Raw genomic sequence first — 24,626 nt, forward strand, 5'->3', positions numbered from 1 at the left:
TGTATTTTTAGTAGAGATGGGGTTTCACCATGTTGGCCAGGATTGTCTCACACTCCTGACCTCGTTATCTGCCACCTTGGCCTCCCAAAGTGCCAGGCGTGAGCCTCCCAAAGATTACAGGCGTGAGCCACCGTACCCAGCCAATATTCAGCTTCTAATAGCTTGCTTCACAGTTAGCTTTACGTGAAGTTTCAGTTGACTTGGAATAAGCAAGTGATATCCCCTTTTATTCTACTACTCAGGAGAGTCTGAATAGCAAGGAAGAATTTTGCATTTATTTCATTTAGTTTCTTTGGGGTCTGATATAATACCATGTACTAGGTGTACTCAGAAGGTAAATGGCATACATCTTTTAGGAGTGTCAGACATATCTGTATATATTGATATATAGTTGTTTGAGACAGGAAAATCAAAGTTTTTTTCCTAATCTCTGTTCTTACTGAACACCAGATGTGTAGGGATTTTTCCTTGCACCCTATCCAGTTCTCTAGCAGACATCAATTGGGTATCCTATAGTTACTCAATTCTGACTCTACTGGGAAATAGTATCAGACCCTACAAGTTACATGTTCAGTCCTATTAGACTGCCCTCACTTTAGATGCCAGTTGCGAGTCCCAGATTGTGACCTGTGTCTCTGACTGACCCCGTATCATCAGTTGGTGGTGAGACTCCCTCTTGGGTTGGGTTAATTTGCTAGAAGGGCTCACAGAACTCAGGGAAACACGTTTACCATCTTGCTATAGGGAATATTACAAATATTAAGGTGAGCAGCCAGGTGGAAGAGATGCACAGGGAAAGATATGGGGAGTGGGTACAGCGCTTCCATGGGCTCTCTAGGTACATCACCCTCCAGGAACCTCCATGTGTTCAGTGATCATGATGCTCTCTGAATCCGGTCCTTTTGGGTTTTTGTGGAGGATTCATTAGGTAGACATAATTGATTAAATCACTGGCCACTAATCAATTTAATATTCAATCTTTAGCCCCTCCCTAGAGATTGCAGGGATAGGCTGAGTATCACAACTCTGTAATCATACCCTGGTATTTCTGGTGACTAGCTCTCATCCTGAAGCTGTCTAGGGGCCGCCAGCCACCAGTCCTCTCATTGGGATACAAAAGGTACTCTCATCACTCCAGAGATTCTAGGGGTTTTAGGAACTCTGTGCCAGGAAACAGGGATGAGACTATTTATATATTACGAGACTATCCGTATAACATAAATTTCTTATATCACAACACAGTGGTAAAAGGCTTAAAGTTAAAAAAAAAAATTAGTATCAAAACAAACATGACTAGTATAGACTAGAATGTAAAATTCGACTGAGCTTTAAAGATAAAGCAAAAGATTTCAAACACATTTTGATATCCAAGCTGTCTCTTTTCAGTTTCCTAGGAGTATGTGTTCATTGCACTTTGTGGTTAGGAGTATTTTAATGAAATAATTCGAGTAGCACAGCTAATATCTAAAATCAATCTAAGAAAGTTTAAGTTGGCTCACAGTCATCCCATTTAAGAATATTTTCCCCCAGTATGAGTTCTTTGATATTTATGAAGAAATGGGATACAGGTGAAGGCACATGTCCATTTCTCTTAACTGTAGGTGTCTGTATTAGTCAATATTCACACTGCTATAAAGAAGCACCTGAGACTGGGTAATTGATAAAGAAAAGAGGTTTAATTGACTCAGTTCTGCACGGCTAGGGAGGCCTTAGAAAATTTACATTCATGGCAGAAGGCGAAGGAGAAGCAAGCACTTTCTTCACAAGGCGGCAGGAGAGTGAGCCTGTGCATGCAAAGCAGGAAATGCCACACTTTAAAACCATTAGCCCTTATGCAGACTCACTCACTATCAGGAGAACAGCATGGGGAAATCACCCGCCATGATCCAGTCACCTCCCATTAGGTCCCTCCCTCCACATGTGGGGATTACAGTTGGAGATAAGATTTGAGTGGGGACACAGCCAAACCATATCACCATCTCTCCAGGATGAATTGAAACCTAGAAACACTCAGTGCTGAAATATTTTTTTTATAAAAAATCACAATCTTCATAGGATTTTCTTTTCTGTATAGATTTATTCTCTGGCAAGATTTTCAATATATAGAATTTTTCTCTGGATGCCATGACATAGGGTTTCACAAAATACAGAATCACAAAGGCTTTGAAGAAAACCGATGCCTAGTTACATACTTGCTGCTTATCAGCAGACCCTTCCTGACCTCTCCATTCCTAAGAAATCACCCCTATTATTCCCTAAAGCTTTATTTTTTCTTCCTTCCTGGGATGAGAAGTAGGTCTGTAGGTAAGTACAGTTTAATGTCACAGGAAACTCATTTTCATCGACATTGCCTGCCACCATTGTTTTCAACATGTGCAAATAACCTGCGGTCTGGCTCTGAAGAAATAACTAACCGTTCAAAACCTGTTTCCCTCTACATATTAAAGAATATAAATATTAGCTTTTAGACGTTTTGTACCTTCATCTGTAAGTGGAAGACTGTAAGAAATTATGTGTGTTGGCAGTCTTCTTGATTACTGTTGAGAAAATACTGATAACCAGGAGTTTTTGCCAAAGAAATGATAACGTTACATCAGCTGTAGGCACAGGCCCAGCTTACCACCATGAGACTAACAGGACGAAGACACTAGTTCCCTTCAGATGAGAAATGAAACTGAATTCCTGACCTGACCACGAAGGGTCATTCCAACCCCGCTGGGTTTTCCTTATATTAGAAGCTATCCTAGGACCTAATTGACAGTCAAAAATCACCAAGTGTTAGAAATGGCCAAGAAAAGTGAATCTAAAAGGATTTTACCGTCCTTGTACTTCAGGTTTTGCCTATCTTGTTTCACTTCTTATATGGTTTTCCAGCTGAAAAATAGGTGGAGGCTACTAGTTCCAGCTACTAGTTCTCTTTTCAGCCTTATCCCTCCTCCACATACTCCAGGCCAGAGGTTCTCCAACTCTAGCATATGTGAGTCACCTGGAGGGCTTGTTAAGCACAGATTACTAGGCCACTTCCAGAATTTCTCATTCAGTAGGTCGTGGCTGGGTGGTTGGGTGGGGTCTGGGATTTACACTTCTAACAGATTCCCAGAGGATGAGACCAGGCTTTGAAAATTACGGCTCCAGCCTATAACCATGCCTGCAGCTCCCTGGCCATGCCATGGTCTCTTCCTATGCCTTGCCTTTGCCTGGAACACACTCTCCAGCCTTATCTTCTTTGCTGCTTAGGTTGTCCTGGAGATTCACTCTGCATACCACATCCTCTGGGAAGCCTTCCTACATGCCCTCGCTTACCCCCACACAGAGTTAGGTACTTTTTGTCTTTGTTTCTATCACAATTTCCCGTTTACATGTCTGTCTCCCATATTAGACTATTAGCTTTTAGAGAGCAGAGCCTGTATTTTATCTTCATTCACCAGTTTCCACTGGTGTCCACTGAAGTGACTGACACATAATAGGTGCTCAGTAAAGATTTGTTGAGTGAATGTGCTCTACTCACTACAGCCTTGTTTTCCTTAACAAAAGGATGTGAAGCTCAGAAGTGGGGACCTGAATGTAACCGTCGCTGTACTGCTTGTATGAACAATGGTGTCTGCCACGAAGATACTGGAGAATGCATTTGCCCTCCTGGGTTTATGGGAAGGACATGTGAGAAGGGTGAGTCAAGAGTACTTAGTACGTAAGCTGTGTATTTAAAAAGCCATCGTTTCTGGATCTAGAATTTTAGATCTGGACACAGATGGGAATGGAAGCTAAACGGCCTCTGTTAGTCCAGATGGTACCTGTGTGTAAATGAGAAAAAGGTGCCTTTTCCTAAAAGTCCTTTATTGCCAACCATTGGAAAGTTATAATAAATATATACAGATCTATGATATTTACAGTGTGAATGCCGCCCTCTAGGTTTCCACAGTGACAAACCAGCATGATTGTGAGTGATGTCCCTGATGTCCTCTCTGTGGGGTAGTTTCATTATCAGTAAAATGGGCCAGAAGGGTGTGCTCATGCTACCCATGCCACAGCTGAGATTTGACTGTTTCCCTTATTCACTAAACTAGGAGAAATGATTCCAAAGGATTATGCATTTCAAAGGGTTTCATATTTGACTCCGAACCATCTTTTCTTTTCCTCCCAAAAGCTTGTGAACTGCACACATTTGGCAGAACTTGTAACGAAAGGTGCAGTGGACAAGATGGATGCAAGTCTTATGTGATCTGTCTCCCTGACCCCTATGGGTGTTCCTGTGCCACAGGCTGGAAGGGTCTGCAGTGCAGTGAAGGTAAAGCATTAATCACACCCTTGTACAGAAACATTCTAGCAGGTATACAGAGAAGATCCAGTTTGCTGGAAATCACAATATAGGTCATACCTGGACAGCTTAGTCAGCTACCCACTACTGGACGACAGGATTTTGAATCATAGATGTTTTCATCTAATGTAAATTATACTTTCACCATAAAAAATTTGGACCACATAGAAAGTACTTCTCGCTGGGCACGGTGTCTCATGCCTGTAATCCCAGCACTTTGGGAGGCTGAGGCAGGTGGATCATGAGGTCAAGAGATCGAGACCATCCTGGTCAACGAACCCCGTCTCTATTAAAAATACAAAAAATTAGCTGGGCATGGTGGCGCGTGCCTGTAATCCCAGCTACTCGGGAGGCTGAGGCAGGAGAATTGCCTGAACCCAGGAGGCGGAGGTTGTGGTGAGCTGAGATCGCACCATTGCACTCCAGCCTGGGTAACAAGAGCGAAACTCTGTCTCAAAAAAAAAAAAAAGTACTTCTCATAACTATCACTTAGGGGATCTCACTAAAGCACGGATTCTGGTTTGGTAGGTATGGACTGGGGCCTGGGGTTCTGCATTTCTAAAAGGCTCCCAAGCAGTTTTGATGATGTCAGTTTTCAGACCATGCTTTGAGTAGGAAGACCATAGAAAACTTGTTTTTTTTTCAGTGAATCATAAAATCACGGCTTTAGCTGGGCATGGTAGTGCATGCTTGCTTGTTGTCCCAGCTACTCAGGAGGCTGAGGCAGGAGGATCCCTTGAGCCCAGGAGTTTGAAGCTGCAGTGAGCTATGATTGCACCACTGCACTCCGGCCTGGGCAACAGAGTGAGACCTTGTCTCTTAAAAAAAAAAAAAAAAAAAAGGAAATCAAAATCGGAGCTTTTGGGTTAGATCCAGACAGGATTTGGTGGCTCAAAAATAGAAGAAGTTAAAATCTTACCTGCTGTGGACCTTATGCAAGCAGTACTAACCTAGCCTATTCAGAGTCCCTCTGCCCTTTCTAAAGTATGCTTTCCTGTTTGACCTGGCTTGATGGAATTCATCTGACATCTACTTTTCAGGATGTGTTTCACATCTACTGTCACACAGTAGCTCAACATGAACCTGTAGACAAATATGACAGAACCTCCCTAATGCATATGAATGTTGTGAATTAGCCAGAGCTCAAAGGCTCTTCAGTGTTTATCTCACAAAGTCAGCTTTTCCCATATCCAGCACTAAAGGTAGCTTTGATAGGGTCCCAGCAATTTGATAACCATGCTTCAGGCAGAGCAGTTCAGTAGAAATATAAGCCACTCACATATAGAATTTAAAATTTTCTAGTGTCCACATTAAAACGGTGCAAAGGAATAGGTGAAATAATTTTTATATATTATGTAACCCCATATGTTAGAAATAGTATCAGCTCAACATGTGATCAACAGCAAAAAGTATTAATGAGATATTTTACACTCCCTTTTTCATAGTAAGTCTTTGAAATTTCAATTTGGACTAGCCATATTTTAAGGGTTCCATAGCCAGTGGCGAACTGTACTGAACAGCACAGCTCCAGGGGCTTGGAGGAGGAGGACAAAAAGGAGAGTTACACAAAAGATAGCTCCTGCCACCTGCAATACCTCATTCAGTTCCCTCTAAATGCTATGTCTGCCCCCTGGAACATGGAGTGAGCCACAGCAGTGGAGGAATCCCATCTGGCCTTGGAAATGTGCATCTTAAGGTAAAAGGTGACTCCAGGCAGGGGCAGATCCCTCTTTTAAAAAAAAGAATTAAAATCTTATGCAAACTGTGAACACTTTGCTAGGGCCCAGGGAGGGGTGCATGCAGGCAGTCCCTAGACCATAAACGTCATCAGCTTCATAGTCACTGTGTCTCTGGGCCCATGTTTATGCATACATTTCATTAACTCATCCTAGCCCATTTCTCGCTCAAGAAAATCACCGTGATTTTATGAATAGAACTGTTCTAATATACTTCCAGACTCCTTTCAACAGTCACTATCCTGTTCAGTCCATCCAAAAAGCAGTAGGAAAGCAAGGAGACATTTCTAATTGTCACTACTTAAGGACACTGTCTCCTCTAATAGTCCAGGATTTAGAATAGTCACCAATAGATTGTACATTATCAGGGCTGGTTTCTATCTGAGGAAATAAGCACTAATAGAAATTTTTGAAGCAAATAATGGGGACAATAAAGAGAATAGGGGAATTCCACTGTGCAAATATATGATCATTCAGTCATTCAGAGCCCTCTGCCAGGAAGAAAGTGCCAGTGTGTACTAGAAACTAAAAAATCAGGCTTCATGATGTTTTACGGTCTTCTGCCATCACAACAGAAACTTGATTTTAGTGGTCAGATTTCCTTTATGCTTATTAATAGTTCTCAATCTTTCTACCATCTGCTTTGAGTAAGAAGTTGTGATTAAGTTTTTTTTCCAGCTTTATTGAGGTCTAATTGCTAAGTAAAAATGGTATGTAGTTAAGATACAAAATGTGACATTTTGATATATGTATACATTGTGAAATTATTACTGCTATTAAACTACTCATCATATCCACCACCTCACACAGTTACCCTGTGTTTGTGGGTGTGGTGACAGCATTTAAGATCTCTCAGCAAATTTCAAGTATACAAGACAGTAATATTAAGTTTAGCCAACATGTTGTATATTAGAACTCCAAAACTTACTATTCCTGCATAATTAAAATTTTTTGCCATTTGACCAGCATCTCCCCATTTCCTCCACTCCACAGTCCCTGGGAACCACTATGCTGCTTTGCTTCTATAAGTCTGATGTTTTTAGATTCCACGTATAGAAAAGATCTTACAGTATTGGTCTTTCTATGCCTGGCTTATTTCACTTAGCACAATGTCCTCCAGGTTCATCCTTGTTTCTGCAAATGACAGAATTTCCTTCTTTTCAAAGGCTGAATAATATGCCATTATATATGTGTATACACCACATTTTCTTTATCCATTCATCCATGGGTGGACACTTGGTCAATTCCCTATTTTGGCTATAGTAAGCAATGCTGCAATGAACATGGGACTACAGATGTCTCCTTCAGATAGTGATTTCATTTCTCTTGGATATATACCCAGAAGTGGGATTGCCAGATCATGTAATAGTTCTATTTTGAGTGTTTTGAAGAACTTCCATATTGTTTTCCATAATAACTGTACCAATTTACATTCCCACCAGTAGCATATAAGGGTTCCTTTTTATCTATATCCTTGCCATTATACCAGGTGTGATGTGATATATCATTGTGGTTTTGATTTTCATTTCCCTGATGATCAGTGATGTTGAGTATTTTTCATATACCTGTTGGCCATTTGTATGTTTTCTTTTAAGAGATGCAGGCTGGGTGCAGTGGCTCATGCCTATAATCCCACAGCCCTTTGGGAGACCAAGGTGGGGCAGATGTCCTGAGGTTGGGAGTTTGAAACCAGCCTGACCAACATGGAGAAACCCTGTCTCTACTAAAAATACAAAATTAGCTGGGCATGGTGGTGGATGCCTGTAAAGCCAGCTACTTGAGAGGCTGAGGCAGGATAATTGCTTGAATCTGGGAGGCAGAGATTGCAGTGAGCCAAGGTCATGTCACTGCACTCTAGCCTGGGCAACAAGAGTGAAACTCTGCCTCTAAAAAAACAAAACAAAACAAAAACAGATGTCTATTCAGGTCCTTTGTCCATTTTTAAATAAGGTTGTTTTTTTGCTATTAAGTTGTTTGAGTTCCTCATATATTTTGGTTATTAACCTCTCGGGTGTATACTTTGGAAATATATTTTCTTGTTCCATACACTGTCGCTTCACTCTGTTGATTGCTTCCTTTGCTGTGCAGAAGTTTGTTAGTTTGATGTAATCACATTCGTCTGTTTCTGCTTTTGTTGTCTGTACTTTTGAAGTCATATCCAAAAAATCATTGCCCAGATCAATATCGAGAAGGTTTTCTCCTCTGTTTTCTTCTAGTGGTTTTACAGTTTCAGGTCTTATGTTGTATCTTTAGTCAATTTTGTATTGATTCTTGAATATCATATGAGATGGGGTTCTAATTCCATTCTTCTGCTTGTGGTTATCTAGTTTTCCCAGGACCATTTATTGAAGAGATTAACCTTTCCCTGCTGTGTGTTCTTCATATCTTTGTGGAATCAGTTAACTGTAAATGTGTGAATTTATTTCTCGGCTGTCAATTCTGTTCCATCGGTCTATACATCTGTTTTTATGCCAATGCCATAGTGTTTTTATTACTATAGCTTTTATTTTGAAATCAGGTAATGTGCTGTCTCTAGCTTTGTTCTTCTTGCTCAGTATTGCTTTGGCTATTCTGGGCCTTCTATGGCTCAATATAAATTTTAGAATTGTTTTTTTTTCTATTTCTGTGAAAACTTCCATTGCAATTTTGATAGTAATTGTATTGAGTTTGTAGATAACTTAGTTGTGACTGATACTAAAAATAGACTGCATTTTAGCTGGGTGAATAAAATACAAAATGGAAACAAATCATCAGAGCCCTAAAACACAAGCTTTTGCATTAATTTTGGTTAGAAGCCTTCTAGTAATGTTACAGTTGACCAAAATAAAGATAGCCAGTTAACAGAATCCATTTGCCATATCCCAAATTCTAACAGTTGTCTTGGAAGGTTTAGTGAGCTCCAAGGGAAAGTAATGCTTCTACCCTATCCTCCAGGAGCTTATTTTAAGTACCGAAACATAATTAGAATGGCTTAACTACTCTGCTATGAAGAAACAGCCTTAAAAAGCTAACATTTTAAATTATCTTGATTTTTACTTTTTAGCGATTTAACCATGATGTGCCAATGCATAGTTTTCTTTATATTTATTCTTCTAAGGGCTTAACAAACTTTTGGATGTGTAAATGTCAACAAATTGGGGGAATTTAAACCATTATTTCTTCAAATATTTTTTCTAACCCTTTCTTTCTGGTCCTTCTTGGACCTCCAGTTACCTGTGTGTTAGATGTTTTGATATTGTCTCATGGGCCCCTAGAGATAAAATCATTTTTTTCCAACCTTTTCCCTACTTTTCTTCTTCAGATTGGTTATTGATGTAGCTTCAAGTTTATTGGCTCTTTCTTTTGTCATCTCCATTCTGTTGCTAAGTCCATATATAGTGATTATTTGATTTCAAATATTGTGTTTTTCAGTTTTGGATTTTTTTTTGCTTTAAAAAATAGTTTGTCTTTCCCTGCTGAAGTTTCTTATTGTTTCATTTGTTATGAGCATATCTTCTTTTACCTCAGCTTTCAGGAAGTTATTTTAGTTGTTTTAAAATTCTCGTCTATTCCAACATCTGGCTCATCACAGTTGGTCTCTGTTGATTTTCTTTTTTCTTAAAAAATGGACCTTAATTCTCCATTTCTTCTGGGGATTGTATCTTGGACATTGAAAATGTTACATTGTGGAGACTCTGGAATCTGATATAATCTTTCAGGAATGTTGATTTTGTTTTGTTTTAGCAGGCAATTAACTTGGTAGGATTCAAACTGCTCTCTCACTGTTAGGAATCAGGTCAAACTCAGTTTAGTTCTTTTCTCTTTAGCTGGGCTGCTTTGAGTCTGTACCGAGCATGCACAGATCAAGGATCAGCCGAAGATCTGGGACTTTTCTCTGACTCTCTTTCTGGGTTTTCCCCTCTCTTTCCAGTGGCTGTGGTTCTCCTGACTCTGTCCTCTGATTCATCAGGCCAGTAAGACTACAGGTTTTCTTTGGAGTCTTAGCTTCCATACGTGCTGTCAACTGTACCTAACAGTTAGGCTAAAAGCTGAAAAAAGAGACATCTTTCCCATCTTCCAAATTTTAGTTCCTCTCCAGAATCTTCCAGGTCTTTGTTTCTTGCTATCCTCCTCTTCAGTGCCTTCAGGAAGTTGTTTTCTAAACGTAGTTGTAGCTACAAAAAAGTTGGCCTGATAGGAGCTCGTTCAACTTTTTTTGGAGGCAGAACTCCCCAGCTTTTTAAGTTCTTGGCAATTCAGGTAAATTCTACCCTACCTTACGCAAATCAGCAAAGTTGATGGCTTAGAGAAAAATGAAACTAGGCACCTGCAGCCTGTTTCCTCCCTTCCCCTGTATTAATACTGTTTTTTTGATGTCTTTGTTTACAGCATGCCCTCCTGGTTTTTATGGGCCAGATTGTAAACTGAGGTGCAGCTGCAGCAATGGGGAGATGTGTGATCGCTTCAGAGGATGCCTCTGCTCTCCAGGACGGCAAGGGGTCCAGTGTGAGAGAGAAGGTAAAGCAAGGTAACACTGTAGTCGGGGCCATGTTCAGCATGTCTGAACTGAGCTTGTGCCAGCATCTCAAGATCCTCAGACCTTTTTTCTTTCCATCCGGAAGTTGAGAATAATTTATTCTAAATTCTAAAGCACAGCATTTTAATTCTTCTCTACTGACCCTAATCGTAGCCTTTATTTCTCTTGCCTCTAGGAATAAACCATGTGTTCTCTGTAGCAGCTTAAGTGATGACTGGCCAGCTCTGCCTGCCTCCTCGGCTCATTTCTCTAGGAGCAGCCTTTTCCCTGGACATGCATACCAGAGAAAGAGCAATTTGGGATGAATTTAAACAGAGGATATTTTTAAAGTGATAGAAAGAGTAAAATAAATAGAAAAGATTATGCTCAAAATGAAATTGTATGTAATTCTAGTTCAGAAATGACTCTCCAGCAGGAGTCAGCAAACTTTAACCCACAGACTAAATCCAGCCCACTATCTTCTTAAAAACAGCCTTATAGAGATACAGTTTTTATATCAAAATGTTTACCTTTTTAAAATGTACAATGTACCATTGAGGGTTTTTGGTATGTTCACAGAGCTGTGCAATCATTGCCATAATCTCATTTCACAACATATTCATCATACCGAAAGAAACCTTGTAGCCATTAGCAGAAACTTCTGTTCTCCAATTCACCTAATTTCTGACAACCATTAATTTGCAGTTGACCTTGAACAACATGGGGAATAGAGGTACTAACCCTCCTCACAGTAGAAAATCCACATATAACTTTTGACTCCCCAAAGGCTTAATTACTAATAGCCTACTGTTGATGAGAAGCCTTACCCATAACATAGTCAATTAACATGCAGACTAGTATCTTATATATTTTAGGCTTTCATGACATACCTAACTTTTTCTTATTTTTTTTTTTGATGTTTCTAGGCTACACAGTTTGTCAGTGAGTTTTTAAAAATTGTCTCAAATCTCCAAAACATTTTCCAATACATTTATTGAAAAAAAAAATCCATGTCAGTGGACTTGTGCAGTTTAATCTCGTACTGCTCAAGGGTCAACTGTATCTTCTGTCTCTGTAGATTGCCTGTTCATGACATTTTATATGCTATAAATAGGATCATATAATATATCATCATTGGTAACTAGCTTCATTTGCCATACCTTTTTTGAGGTTTATCTATGGTGTAGCATGTTTCAGTACTTCATTCCTTTTTGTTTCTCACTATCTGTTATTATAGAGAAAAATGTTTGGATCACAGCCACACCCATTCATTTATAATATGTTGTCTGTGGCTGCTTTTGTACTACAAGGGCAGAAACCATGGCTTGCAAAGCTGACTATATTTGCTCTCTTTACAGAAAACGTTTGCTATCCACAGTCCTGAAATATGCATTTTAAAATTAAAAGAAGCAGACATTTGTATTTTCAAGCTTAAATAATAAATATATATTGCTTTTTCAATCACATAAATATAAATGCCATTGAAATAAACATATCCAGTGAAATCTATACTCAAAATAATACAGCTATGATCTTTTTCCTGTTACTTTTAAAAATCAGAACAAATATTGGGAGTGGGAATGGGATGCTAGCAAGTGTTTTCTCAAAGCCCTTAAACTTTATACTTTTTCTTCTTTTGTTAAGCCTGGACTTTACTACAGAACAGAAATCAGGGAGTGGTTAGAAAGGGAAGGAAATGCCTTGGGGCTTCTAAAACATTGTATTGAAGGTGGGCAACTAACAAGTTTATGGATTTGAATTTTGTACTTGGCTCCTTCCTTTCTGTTCCCTTCTGCTGTTGCTGCAAAAGAAGTGCATTCTGATGGGAGAATGTAAGACAGGTTAACCAGGGTGCCACTAGGGCTTTCAGAGAGTAGCTCCCTTTCCAGATTCCCAGCACATCCAGCACATCCTCCCTCACCGCCAGCACCTCCACCTTCACCTCCACTCGACTTCTGAAAAGACAAGGGGACGATGAAGGAAAGAAATGCTTTAAAAGCGTCAAAAGATGTTTTTCAATTCCTATTCAAATAGCTACTTAGGCTTAAAATTTGGCATATTTCCATAATCTTTCCAAGTTTACCGATATATCAAGGAATAAACTTGTAATTATTGGCACTCTTTCCCTTCTCCTTCACACCTTTACCCATTTTATTCGAGGCCTGAGAAGTAGGATATCAGTATAAAATGTCATTATTGACCCCGCCTCTTCCCACCACTGGTAAGGAACAGTCTGTAGTTACTGCTGCTCTGAGGGCACCTCTATCACCTACATTGTTTACTGAGTGTTGGAAAATTTTCATACATGTCTCACATTCGATTACAAATGGTCCAAGGTTTTCTAAGACCATATGGTTTAGAATAAAATTGGTATATTTCCGGGTTATTCATCCTCTACTATGTAGATATTAGGCAAGAAATTGTGACACCATTACCTTTGTTGACACCACAGACACTTTTCCTTCTTTCAGTATTGGCGGCCGCAGTTCTGATTTGGCTGTTGAGTAGATATTGATTTGGGAAAGTTATATTCCACTTATTTGATGTATTTCTTTGGTGAACAACTTTATTCACCCTTTTCCTCTTATTTATCTGCTATTTGCAGACTTCCCAGTGAATGAGACATCTCTCATATGTCTAAACTGAGGACGGTGCTATTGATCAGCAATACCATGGGGTTATTTGCTGAGTGGAAGAAGAACTAGTTTTTTGTTTGTTTTGTTTTTCTAATCATTCATGTAAAAAGAAAGGGGGACTGAACAGCAAAGTCTAGGGGAGATACAGCCATGATAATCATTTTAATATTGAGACTGTTTCTCCCTGGTCCATGTGAGGAGCACAGCCTTCTGGTGAAGAGTGTGGACTCTAGGATTATAAAGGTCTGAATCTGAATCTGGGCTCCTGAACCTCTGTCTCCTCATCCACAAAATGGAGATCACAATAGCATCCACAATGTCTTATGTGATGACAAATAAAGTATTTGCAAAATTCTTGCCCAGTGCATGACTTACTAAAGTAGCCATTTTTATTATTACTACTTCTGCTGGCTCTGTTATATGTTAAGATTTCACAGTGCTGCTTTCTTCCTTCAGGCATACCAAGGATGACCCCAAGAATAGTGGATTTGCCAGATAATACAGAAGTAAACAGTGGTAAATTTAACCCCATTTGCAAAGCTTCTGGCTGGCCGCTACCTACTAATGAAGAAATAACGCTGGTGAAGCCGGATGGGACAGTGCTCTATGTAAGAGCCATTCTTAATCTGCCCTCCTCAAACCATGAGATGCTTTCAGTGTAATAATCACCCCGCTAAACAATGGATTTCATTCAGTGCTTTCATCCTCCTAGGCCAGTATGTTGTTGACTTTGATAAGATACCCTTTCCCTGGAGAGACAGAACTGACTCACTGCAGCCTCACTGATTTCCTCTGTTGACCAGTTACTGCAGTGCAAGGTTGGGAGTATGCCCCCAGTGGAACTGACAGAGCTGAGTGCCAAGGATGGCACACATCCTGCAGAACTGTCCAGCCAGTATGGGGAGAAGTACATGTCAGTCTGTGCAAAGCTTTGTTCTCATTGTCCCCATACCTCTAACTACTCCTATCAGGAAGAGTAAGGTGGTGTTACAACCCATGAATCAGCAGATTTACATGCTACCAGGTGCAACCAGGACATGGAGTTTGGATGACTGGTCTACTCCTATAATGCTCTTTGGAGCAACAATTAGGAGAGCATAGCAGAGGAGAGTTCAGCCTGATCCATTAGACTCTACACAGACAGGTCTTGAATCTGCTCCCACATCTCCAGTTCTGAAACTATAATCCATTAGATCTGAATGCAGTCCTTGGGTTTCTCCCCACCTCTTCCCCCAGCCCTCATTGTTGATGCTCACCACAGGTTAGGGTAATATCGCAGCAGTTCTTTTTTGTTTAAAAGGATCAAGCTACTTTTCAAACATGCTTTTCTTCTCTCTCCCAACTATACCAAAAGCAGCAGAGAGAGGAACCCCCCAAATTTCTCTTGTGTTACAAGTGATCCGTAGGATATTGGTGTATTTTTTTGATCTAAAGATTTAGAAATAGCTATCATCCTTTTTTCTGTCAAAGATGAACAAAATCAGCTTGACCAGTGGTAGGGATGAGTGACCTTCTGGGGGAAGAATATGTAGAAGGTACCATTACCAGAGTCCGTGTTTTAAATGTCTCTGATTCCACTCAAACAACCCACCAGGTAGAATAAACCAATTTATGGTGTCCAAAATCTTGTTGGCTTTTTCATGAGTTAATGAAACTAATGGCTACGACATAATAAGGGTTTACCATACTACATGTAACTTCTTACTTAACATTGCCTAGTCTCTCTTTGTTTCTCTCTCTCTCTCTTTTTTTTTTTTGTAGAAGCAGGAACTGGCTGGGTGAAGTAAAGTAACTCAAAAATTGGTCAAAAATAGCAAAGAGGCTAGATAGGGTGACTCATGCCTATATTTGAGACCAGTTTGGGCAACACAGTAAGACCTCATCTCTTAAAAAAAAAGAGAGAGTTAGCTGGACCTGGTGGCATATGCCTGCAGTCCCAGCTATTTGGGAGGCTGAGGTGGGAGGATCACTTGAGGCCAGGAGATTGAGGCTACAGTGAGCTATGATCACTCCACTGTACTCGAGCCTGATCCACAGAGCAAGACTGTATTGTCTCTTTTAAAAAAATGGCAGAGGCCCATCTGTCTTCAGAACCCTGGATTTTCCCAGTACTCCACACTTGACAGCCTCTCGAACACTTAGGAAGCCACTTTGTCATCCCCCGCAGCCATCTAGGTATTATACAGGAAAGGAACAAATCTTACAAGGAGTAGTTTAAAAGAAATCATGCTTCAGCCTTCTTGCTTGTAAGTGTTTACCCTACACTCCCAAACACAAATACAACAGCAGGATCTGACAGGGCATCAATCCAAAATAAACTTTCAGGGCTACTACAATAGCTTTGGAATTAAGCCAATAATTATATTAGCATTACATTTAGCTTCTTGATCTCTCCTAGAAAACTTCTTATTAAACAATGAGATGGGGTCAGTGTTATGAACCTTTGTGTTTGTGCCTCCCTAAAAGTTTTTATTTTTTTGTGTTTGACCTTTTCAGCCAAAAGACTTTAACCACACGGGTCATTTCGCAGTAGCCATATTCACCATCCACCGGATCCTCCCCCCTGACTCAGGAGTTTGGGTCTGCAGTGTAAACACAGTGGCTGGGATGGTGGAAAAGCCCTTCAACATTTCTGTTAAAGGTAAGTTCATCTTTCAGAAAAAGAGATAGTATCCTTGATGCACCAATCTTTTGTATTACTGGGGAAAGGTGCTGCTTCTGGACAGAAATGTATGTGACCACTAAAATACCTTTGAGGTAATTTCCAGGATACTAAGCCTTTAAAAAATTAGAGTTAAGAGTATGAACTGTAGATTCACACAGTCCCAGGTTTGATTTTGTCTCTTAACAGTTCATAATCTTGTGGGTGGCCTTGAACAAATGAATTTACCTTTTTGAGTCTCTGTTTGTAAATGAAGCTTATTTTAGGTACTTCTTAGGGTTATTGTGAAGCCTCGTTAAATGCATAAAATACTTGGAATTGTGTCTGGCACAACATATCTGGTAGTGATTCTATTTCACAAGAAGGCTGGCATTGTCATTATAGTGACTTCCTATTCATGACTGTAGAGAAGGATTTCGAGAATCCCTGGTTTGAGGAATACTCACTTAATAAGTAGCCCAGGTTATGCTATATAATTAACATGAATGTCTTTTTACATTCAGGGCTGTGGGCATTTTTCTTGCTATAAACCAGTATTTCAAAATTCAAGTTAATCTGAGTGTTTGTGTGTAGATTTGTAGCTTGAGTGGAAGAACTAAAATGGAGGTAAGTCCGTGTTGACTTGGCTGGTGTATATAGCTATAGCAAGGAATTTTAAATTCGGAAGTTACTTATGAACCTGTTTAGACAAGAATACCTAACAGCTCTCTGGTGTATATTCTAGGAAAGGTACTAGGTTACGATTACTTATAATTTCTAATGCATTGTAAATGCTCTATAAATAGTTGCTATTCTGCATTGTTTAGAGAATAATGACAAGAACAAAGGTGTGTACATGTTTTGTGTAGACATTTTTTTTCTGAATATTTTTGATCTACTGTTGGCTGATTCACAGATGTGAACCCACGTACACAAAGGGTCAACTGTATACAGTAGCACAGATCGTAAGCACAAATCTTTGTACTAAACCTGGGTCTCCTGACTCCAAACCCAGCACTGTCTCTTCTGGACTATTTTGCTTTCTGAGTCTCTTGTGTTACAGAGGAGACTGTGAGGTGACCAAAGCTGATTTGTATTTGGCCCCCTTTATTACTTCATTAGTAATCTCTTGTGAGATCCCAGAGGTAACCTCTATAAATAAAATGCTGTAAATACTCAGAACATAATCTATTTTTAAAGGCCAATAACCACAGTAGCATAAATGCAACCCCATAGATTTGGATTCTCTGCCCTGGGAATCCATATTAAATACCTCAGAATCCTTTTTTTTTTGTTTTCTATTGTACTTTAAGATAAGGGGTACATGTGCAGATCTTGCAGGATTGTTGCATATGTACACACATGCCATGGTGGTTTGCTGTCTCCATCCCTGTCACCTACATCAGGCATTTCTTCCAGTGTTATCCCTCCCCAACCTCCTTGCCCCTCGCTGTCTCTCTCCTAGCTCCCCCACCCCCCAACATACCCCAGTGTGTGATGTTCCCCTCCCTGTGTCCATGTGTTCTAATTGTTCAAGTCCCACAAATGAGTGAGAACATGCGGTGTTTGGTTTTCTGTTCTTGTGTCAGTTTGCTGAGAATGATGGTTTCCAGATTCATCCATGTCCCTACAAAGGACGTGAACTCATCGTTTTTTTGTGGCTGCATAGTATTCCATGGTGTATATGTGCCACATTTTCCCTGTCCAGTCTATCATCGATGGGCATTGGGGTTGGTTCCAGGTTTTTGCTATTGTAAACTGTGCTACAATGAATATTCGTGTGCACGTGTCCTTATAGTAGAATGATTTATAATTCTTTGGGTATATACCCAGTAATGGGATTGCTGGGTCCAATGGAATTTCTATTTCTAGGTCCTTGAGGAATCGCCACACTATCTTCCACAATGGCTGAACCTAATTTACACTCCTGTTAACAATGTAAAACTGTTCCTATTTCTCCACATCCTCTCCACATCTGTTGTCTCCAGATTTTTTAATGATCGCCATTCTGACTGGCCTGAGACGGTATCTCAGTGTGGTTTTGATTTGCATTTCTCTAATGACCAGTAATGATGAGCATTTTTTCGTATGTTTTTTGGCCTCACATATATCTTCTTTTGAAAAGCGTCTTTTCATATCCTTTGCCCACTTTTGAATGGGTTTGTTTTTTTCTTGTAAATCTGCTTTAGTTTTTTGTAGATTCTGGATATTAGCCCTTTGTCAGATGGATAGATTGCAAATTTTTTTTCCCATTCTGCTGGTTGCCAGTTCACTCTTATGATTGTTTCTTTTGCTGTGCAGAAGCTCTGGAGTTTAATTAGAATCCTTCTTATTATTACTTTTGGTTACAGGAAAAAGCCCAAATCTATTTTATTAAGTAGAACATTCACATGATCAAAATAATTTCTTGCATCTTACATGTTCTTGGAAGAAAGGAAATGATATGCAGACCAGAAAAATTACTCTAGTTTTAAGCTTCTTGGAATGTTTCCTACCCTTGGACATAAGACCAAAACAAACCATGTGGTGAACACACAGAAAAGTCACTGGTCTAGATTTTAGTTGAAAGACACGGCACACAATATCAATGTGTAGAAGCGTCTCCAGTCCTAAGTCACTGCTTTCTCTTTGCAGTGAGTAAATAATCAAAAATGTAAATAGCCATTAGGGAATTTAATGAATTTAATCAGCATCTTTTATTATAGTATTTAAAAAAACAGATACGAGACTTTACCACCAGTGTACAGATTGGTACAATCACTTTGGAAAACTGGCAACATGTCCTAAACCTAAACATATATTTAAACCCTGTAAATCAGCAATTCCACTCCTAGATACATGCCAAAAAGAATGACTGTATATGTTCAAAGAAGACATCTTCAAGAATGTTCAGAGCAGCTGTATTCAAAGTAGCCCCAAACTGAAATTAGCTCAAGTGTCCATCAACATTGGAAAGGATATATAAATTGTAGCATATTCGTATGTGTTAGTTTGCTAAGGCTGCCATACCAAAGTACTGCAGGCTGGGTGGCTGAAGCAACAGAAATTTATTTGCTCATAATTCTTGAGGCTACAAGTCCAAGATCAAGGTGTCAGCAGAGTTTATTTCTTCTGAGACTTCTCTCCTTGGCTTGTAGATGGCCATTGTCTCCCTGCGAAGACAAAGGGAGATTAAATTAGGACACAGGTATAAGGTCTTCTCTTTGTACCTGTGTCCTAATTTAATCTTCTTATAAGGACACCCATCATACTGGATTATGACACACCTTAATAAACTTATTTCAAATTAATTACTCCTTTAAAGGCCTTACCTCCAGACATGGTTACATCCTGAGGTACTAGGGGTTAAGACTTTAACATGTGATTTCTGGGGAAAGCAATTCAGCCCATAAAATCATGCAGAGGAATATTAAACAGCAATAAAAAAGAATTAATTCCTTCAACCATATGGATGAATCTTGCAAACATGATAATGAGTGAAAGAAAATACATGCTTTATGATTCCATTTATATGAAACTAAAGAACAGGCAATACTAATCTTCAGTGACAGGAGGCAAAAAAGTAGCTACCTCTGGATAGAGGATATTGAATGGAAAGGGGCACAGAGTTGCCTTCTGAGGGCTGAGAATATTCTTTATCTTAATCTGAGTGGTGGCTACATGGGTGTCCACATAGGTAAAGTCTCCTGAGCTAAATACACTTAAGATTTCTGCACTTTGTAATATGTATATTCTATCTCAGTAAAAATGATTAAAAGGCAAGAAACAAAAAGATTACTAAGAGGAAGCCTTGTAGCAATTTTTATTTATTTATTTTTTATTTATTTTATTTATTTATTTTTGTAGCAATTTTTAAGCCCTTGTAAAAGTTTCAGAGATTGGCATTAATGGCTGTTATAAAATGTGCATCTTGGACTGGGTGTGGTGGCTCATGCCTGTAATCCCAGCACTTTGGGAGGCCGAGGTGGGCAGATCATGAGATTAAGAGTTTGAGACCAGCCTGGCCAACATGGTGAAACCCCCATCTCTGCTAAGAATGCAAAAATTAGCCGGGCATGGTGGCACGTGCCTGTAATCCCAGCCTCTCAGGAAGCTGAGGCAGGAGAATAGCCTGACTCCAGGAGGCGGAGGTTGCAGTGAGCAGAGATGACACCATTGCACTCCAGACTGGGTGACAGACCAAGACTCTGTCTTGGGGGAAAAAAAAAGTGCATCTGCTGCTTTAAAGAAAGGGGTGGCCTTATTTTATCACACAAGAAAAACATTACTTGAACAAATTTACTCACAGAACTGCCCTCCTTTCTAACCTAAGTAAAATGTGTACTCAGGCTTATCTAACTTAACATTGGCACAATCTGCCTGCAGTTAGGGGATACTGTCTTAACTGGCTTTATTACCTTGACCTTGGACAACTTCCTAAGCCTTCACTTAGTCAACAGAAATTACTTTAGGCCTATTATGTTTCAGCCCCTGTTCGAGGCACTGGGAATAGAGCAGTGAATAATACAGGGGGAAAAAAACTCATCATGGAGCTCACATTCCCACAGGGACATAAACAGTGAGCAAACAAATAAGTAAAATGTACAGTTCACTAAAATGCTGAGTGTCTTGGGGAAAACTAAAGCATACATAGGGGTAGAGAATGCTGGGGCAGCGCTGGAGTGGTGACTGTAATTTAAAATAGGGTAGTCAGGCCTTCCTGAGAAGATATTTGAGCAAAGACTTGAAGGTCATTTCTAAGGAAGGTGAGCCAAAGCATTGAGACAGAAAGAAAAAGAAAAATTACTGAACATTGCCATGTCCTCTGAAATCTGAAAGGTTCTGCATTGCATAACACACACTCTTGGGGAAGAGAAACAAAACCAGTTATGCATTTCCAAGAAGGCGGGGCCAAGGGAGCTATAGAGCTCTTTGGAAATTGAGTTGACAAACAATAATTCAGCACCTGGTCAGTACTGGTGAACAAACTATAGGGTCTTTGCCCTGATGGAATTGACAGTGTAGTGTGGTGTTTCATAACCTTTTAATTATCATCCCACTAAGGAGCCTTTTAGAAATTTTATTCCAGAGCTCTCCCTCATCATCATAAAACTTTATTATCACAAATGTACTAGATATCTCTGTGTACTATGGCTCTTTGGAGAGCTGCAACCCATTATGATCTCTAAAATTTTTGCATCCCCCAAGAACCAGTTTTCATTGTTTTGGGGCACCGTCACGCCCAGTGAGAATACATGGTCTTTGAGATGGGGAGATTGCTTTAGATGATCTGAGTGGACCTACTCCAATCCCTTGAATCATTAAAAGCAGAGAAACTTCCCTGACAGTAGTGAGAGATGTGGTGGTCAAAGAAGAATCAGAGAGGCCTGATGTTGTTGAGTTTGAAGGCATAGGAAAGAGCCTTGAGCCAAGGAATGCAGGCAGTTTCTAGAAGCTCGAAAGAACAAGGAAACAGATTCTCCCCTTAGCCTCCCGAAAGGAACACAGCCTTGCTAACGCCTTAATTTTAGCACAGTGAGACCCATGTCCAACTTCTGACTTCTAGAACTATAATTAGTTTGTGGTGTTTGGCTGAAAGAGAGAATGAATTATGATCTAGAAGAAAGACCAATATCAAATAATCACACTACAAAGAATAATAAACTCTAAAAATCATGATAAACAAAAAATAGAGGTTCTGTGAAAGCACAGGATATCTTAATTGAGATTCTAGAATAGCCGCCTGTGAAATATTCATATCAGAGCTAAGATTTAACTGGGAGAACAATGGGAGGTGGAGCATTCCTCGAAGAAGAGTGACATCCACAAAGAATCTAAAGAAAGGTTTGTGCTTTGTTAGTTGGATGAAGTGAAAGGTCACTGAGGACTGGAGGATACTAGGTGAGAGGAAGAGGAGGTTGGAGAGTGGGCAGGGGCTCAGTCGCTCAAGGCCTGGCTGGTCATGGTATAAATTTTTGGTTTTATCCTACATGTAATGAGAATCCACTGCAGGGTCTTGAGCAAAGGGGCACATCTATTTTAAGGAAGCACTTTGAGGATAATGGGCTGGGGAAGCAAAACAAAGCAGAGAGCTTAGAGAGCAGGTGATCTCACTGAATCTGAGCAGAAAACTTTAAGAGGACTTTGTTGGGCATGTAAAACACATCTTCTACCTCCACCTAAGAACAATCATAAAACCTCCGAGCCAAAGGACTAATCTGACTTCTGAAATGGTATTTAGTTCCTCCAGAGCCCCTGAATGCACCAAATGTGATCGACACTGGACATAACTTTGCTGTCATCAACATCAGCTCTGAGCCTTTCTTTGGGGATGGACCAATCCGATCCAAGAAGCTACTGTACAAACCTGTTAATCACAACAAGGCTTGGCAACATATTCAAGGTAAGCTTCGGACAGGATAGATGCCAGCTGGGGATGCGGCACCAGCAGAATAACTTTTGTCCAAATCTAGAAATTCCCTTCTCCCTGCTTCCATCCTCTGCACCGAGGTGTTGGCTGTTGTAGAGGATTCCATTTCAGAGTATTCAGGAGAGAGTGCAGGTATTGCTGCCGTATTGAATTGTTTATTCCTTTTCTTATTTCATGTCTTGCCCTGTCCTGCAGACTCAACACAGAGAGGTTTTTAAAGGATTTTAAACCTGCAAAGTTTGGGCTGCAGCAAACTGGAATGCGCTGGGGGAAGGGCGAGTACAGGCAAAGAGAGCTACAGGCCCCTCCCCTAACTTCCTGAAAAAAAAAATAATTGAACAAAATGTGACAAAATGCCAAAAGTTCATGAAAACAGTTGAATTTATTTTGAAACACAAATTACAATTCTATTTGTTGCATGATAATGTAAAATCACAATTTTAAAAAGCAAAGACAGTATTATCAGTGACTGTGCTGCTTCAGTTGGACCATCCGGTAAAAAGATCTGCCACTCACCTGCTTGTAGGCAGCATGGACTCCTCCACCCATGCCTTTGGCTTACTATGCCTATGATTTCTTTAAAAGAAATCATATATGGAGATAAGAAAACTACAAAAAAGGAGAAGAGGAGGAGGATTTGGGGTGAATAACAGCACTAGCTGACTGGGTGGGGTAGCCTGAATAAAATGGTATTATTACTCAGTCCTTCGCATACTATTGTAGATTCTATCAAAATTCAGAATTCCAGGGATGTCAGGCTGATTTGCTGAACTGCTGTTTACAACATCAACGGCTAGGTCTTTTATGGTGTCACATGGTGGCAATAATCCACCACCTTTTTCTACAAGTAGACATCCACAAAGTGGTCTTCTAAGAACTGGCAAATACATCCCAGTTTTTTTCTTATCAAGTAGGAATTTATCATATGGTAAGGCAGAAATTTATCTTTGCAATATCCATGGAGAAACAGAGGCTGACTACAGCAAATAAGGAGAGAAGAGGCAGATGCCATTTGTTTATGGGTCCTATTTTCAAGGACCTCAGAATGCTTCATTGTGATGGTGTGACCATTACAAATCAGCTTCTGGTCACTTTGAGCAAACCTCCTAAGCATCATTTTCTCTCGATAGCTTGATTGCAATCAGTGTATATACTTGAAAACAGTAGCAATTAAATTATTTTATTCTAATTGAGTTTCCCCCCAAATCTGGTATTCTATATAGATTTGTGAGGTTTTATGTTACAAATGAAAAGACAAAAGTACCAGAGCAGAAATGTCTACGTGTCACAGAAATACATGCTTTAATGTGTACATCGTAACCTGGAAACACTTCAAAGTCCAAATTTTCCTCATATTAGGAAGATTGAGGCCTTGAAGATGGAATCGCCTCTCTGTTTCACTAAGACATAGTTTCGAAAACCTAAAATCAGTTCACATCACAATAACAACCCCAGTTTAAGAATGTAAGAGAATGTCAACTTAAGTTTCCTGGACTTTTCTCTTCTCAGTGACAAATGATATTGTTACACTCAACTATTTGGAACCTCGAACAGAATACGAACTCTGTGTGCAACTGGCTCGTCGTGGAGAGGGCGGGGAAGGGCATCCTGGGCCTGTGAGACGCTTCATAACAGCTTCTATCGGTCAGTGGAAGCCAACAGACATTTTTCATAAGCCGGGTGGGAGGGGGAGGAAGGGGAAAGAGGAAGGAAGATCAGGAAGGGTGGTGGTGGGTGAGTGGGTGGGTGGGGATAGAGGGGGCAGGAGTTTGCTTTTGAATGGGTGGGAAAGTGACAGGAAGGCTAGCAACTTCAAGCCAAACTGTTCCTTTATTTGGGTTAGACTCCTGGTCTGTCTCCCTGGGGGAGGGGGTCTGCAGCCCTCTGCAGGGACAGAGAAGGAAGCAGTTGAGCCTTCAGGAAGGCAAAGCCATCCCCTAGGAGCTGGGATTTACACAGCAGCAACTGTGCTGAGTTTCGGCTCCCGTATTTTATCACTTGCTTCCTGTTTCCATCTTAGGGGCCCAGGCCAGGCTCTTGCCACAGACATTTCAGAAGTCCCAGTTTATTTATTTTCACAAATAACTTCTAATTTTTCAAGTAATTCATGTGCAGAGTTATGACATCAAATAGAATAAGAAGATTTTATCTAAAGAACAGCGTTCCCCTGCTCCATCCTTCACCTCCCAGTCCGGCTTCCTAGAGGTAGCCCCTTCCATCTCCTTAAGCTATTCTTACCATATTTACCTCCCTTTTCTAAATCAGTGCTTCTCAAACATAAGTGTCCCTCACAATCAACCAGAGAGCTTGTTAAAACATATTTATGGGTCCCATCCCCAGAGTTTCTGATTCTGTGGTTTTGAGGTGAGGATAAGGCTGGGGTTCAATAATTTG

The 24,626-nt window shown here is 40.1% G+C and overlaps 1 protein-coding gene across 4 annotated transcripts in view; it reads left to right on the forward strand.

Moving 5' to 3' along the window:
* The window catches only part of TEK (TEK receptor tyrosine kinase), a 120,615-nt gene that overhangs the window by 59,541 nt on the left and 36,448 nt on the right, over positions 1-24,626 (forward strand). For all 4 annotated transcript variants that reach the window (XM_035307320.3, XM_035307326.3, XM_035307344.3 and 1 more), the window contains exons 5-11: positions 3,535-3,666; positions 4,145-4,285; positions 10,420-10,548; positions 13,639-13,790; positions 15,679-15,823; positions 22,044-22,205; positions 23,742-23,876. In XM_035307320.3, the coding sequence (XP_035163211.1) occupies positions 3,535-3,666; positions 4,145-4,285; positions 10,420-10,548; positions 13,639-13,790; positions 15,679-15,823; positions 22,044-22,205; positions 23,742-23,876 (996 nt within the window). The remainder of the gene's footprint in view (positions 1-3,534; positions 3,667-4,144; positions 4,286-10,419; positions 10,549-13,638; positions 13,791-15,678; positions 15,824-22,043; positions 22,206-23,741; positions 23,877-24,626) is intronic.

Source organism: Callithrix jacchus, chromosome 1 (assembly GCF_049354715.1).
Source record: "Callithrix jacchus isolate 240 chromosome 1, calJac240_pri, whole genome shotgun sequence".
NCBI lineage: Eukaryota > Metazoa > Chordata > Mammalia > Primates > Cebidae > Callithrix > Callithrix jacchus.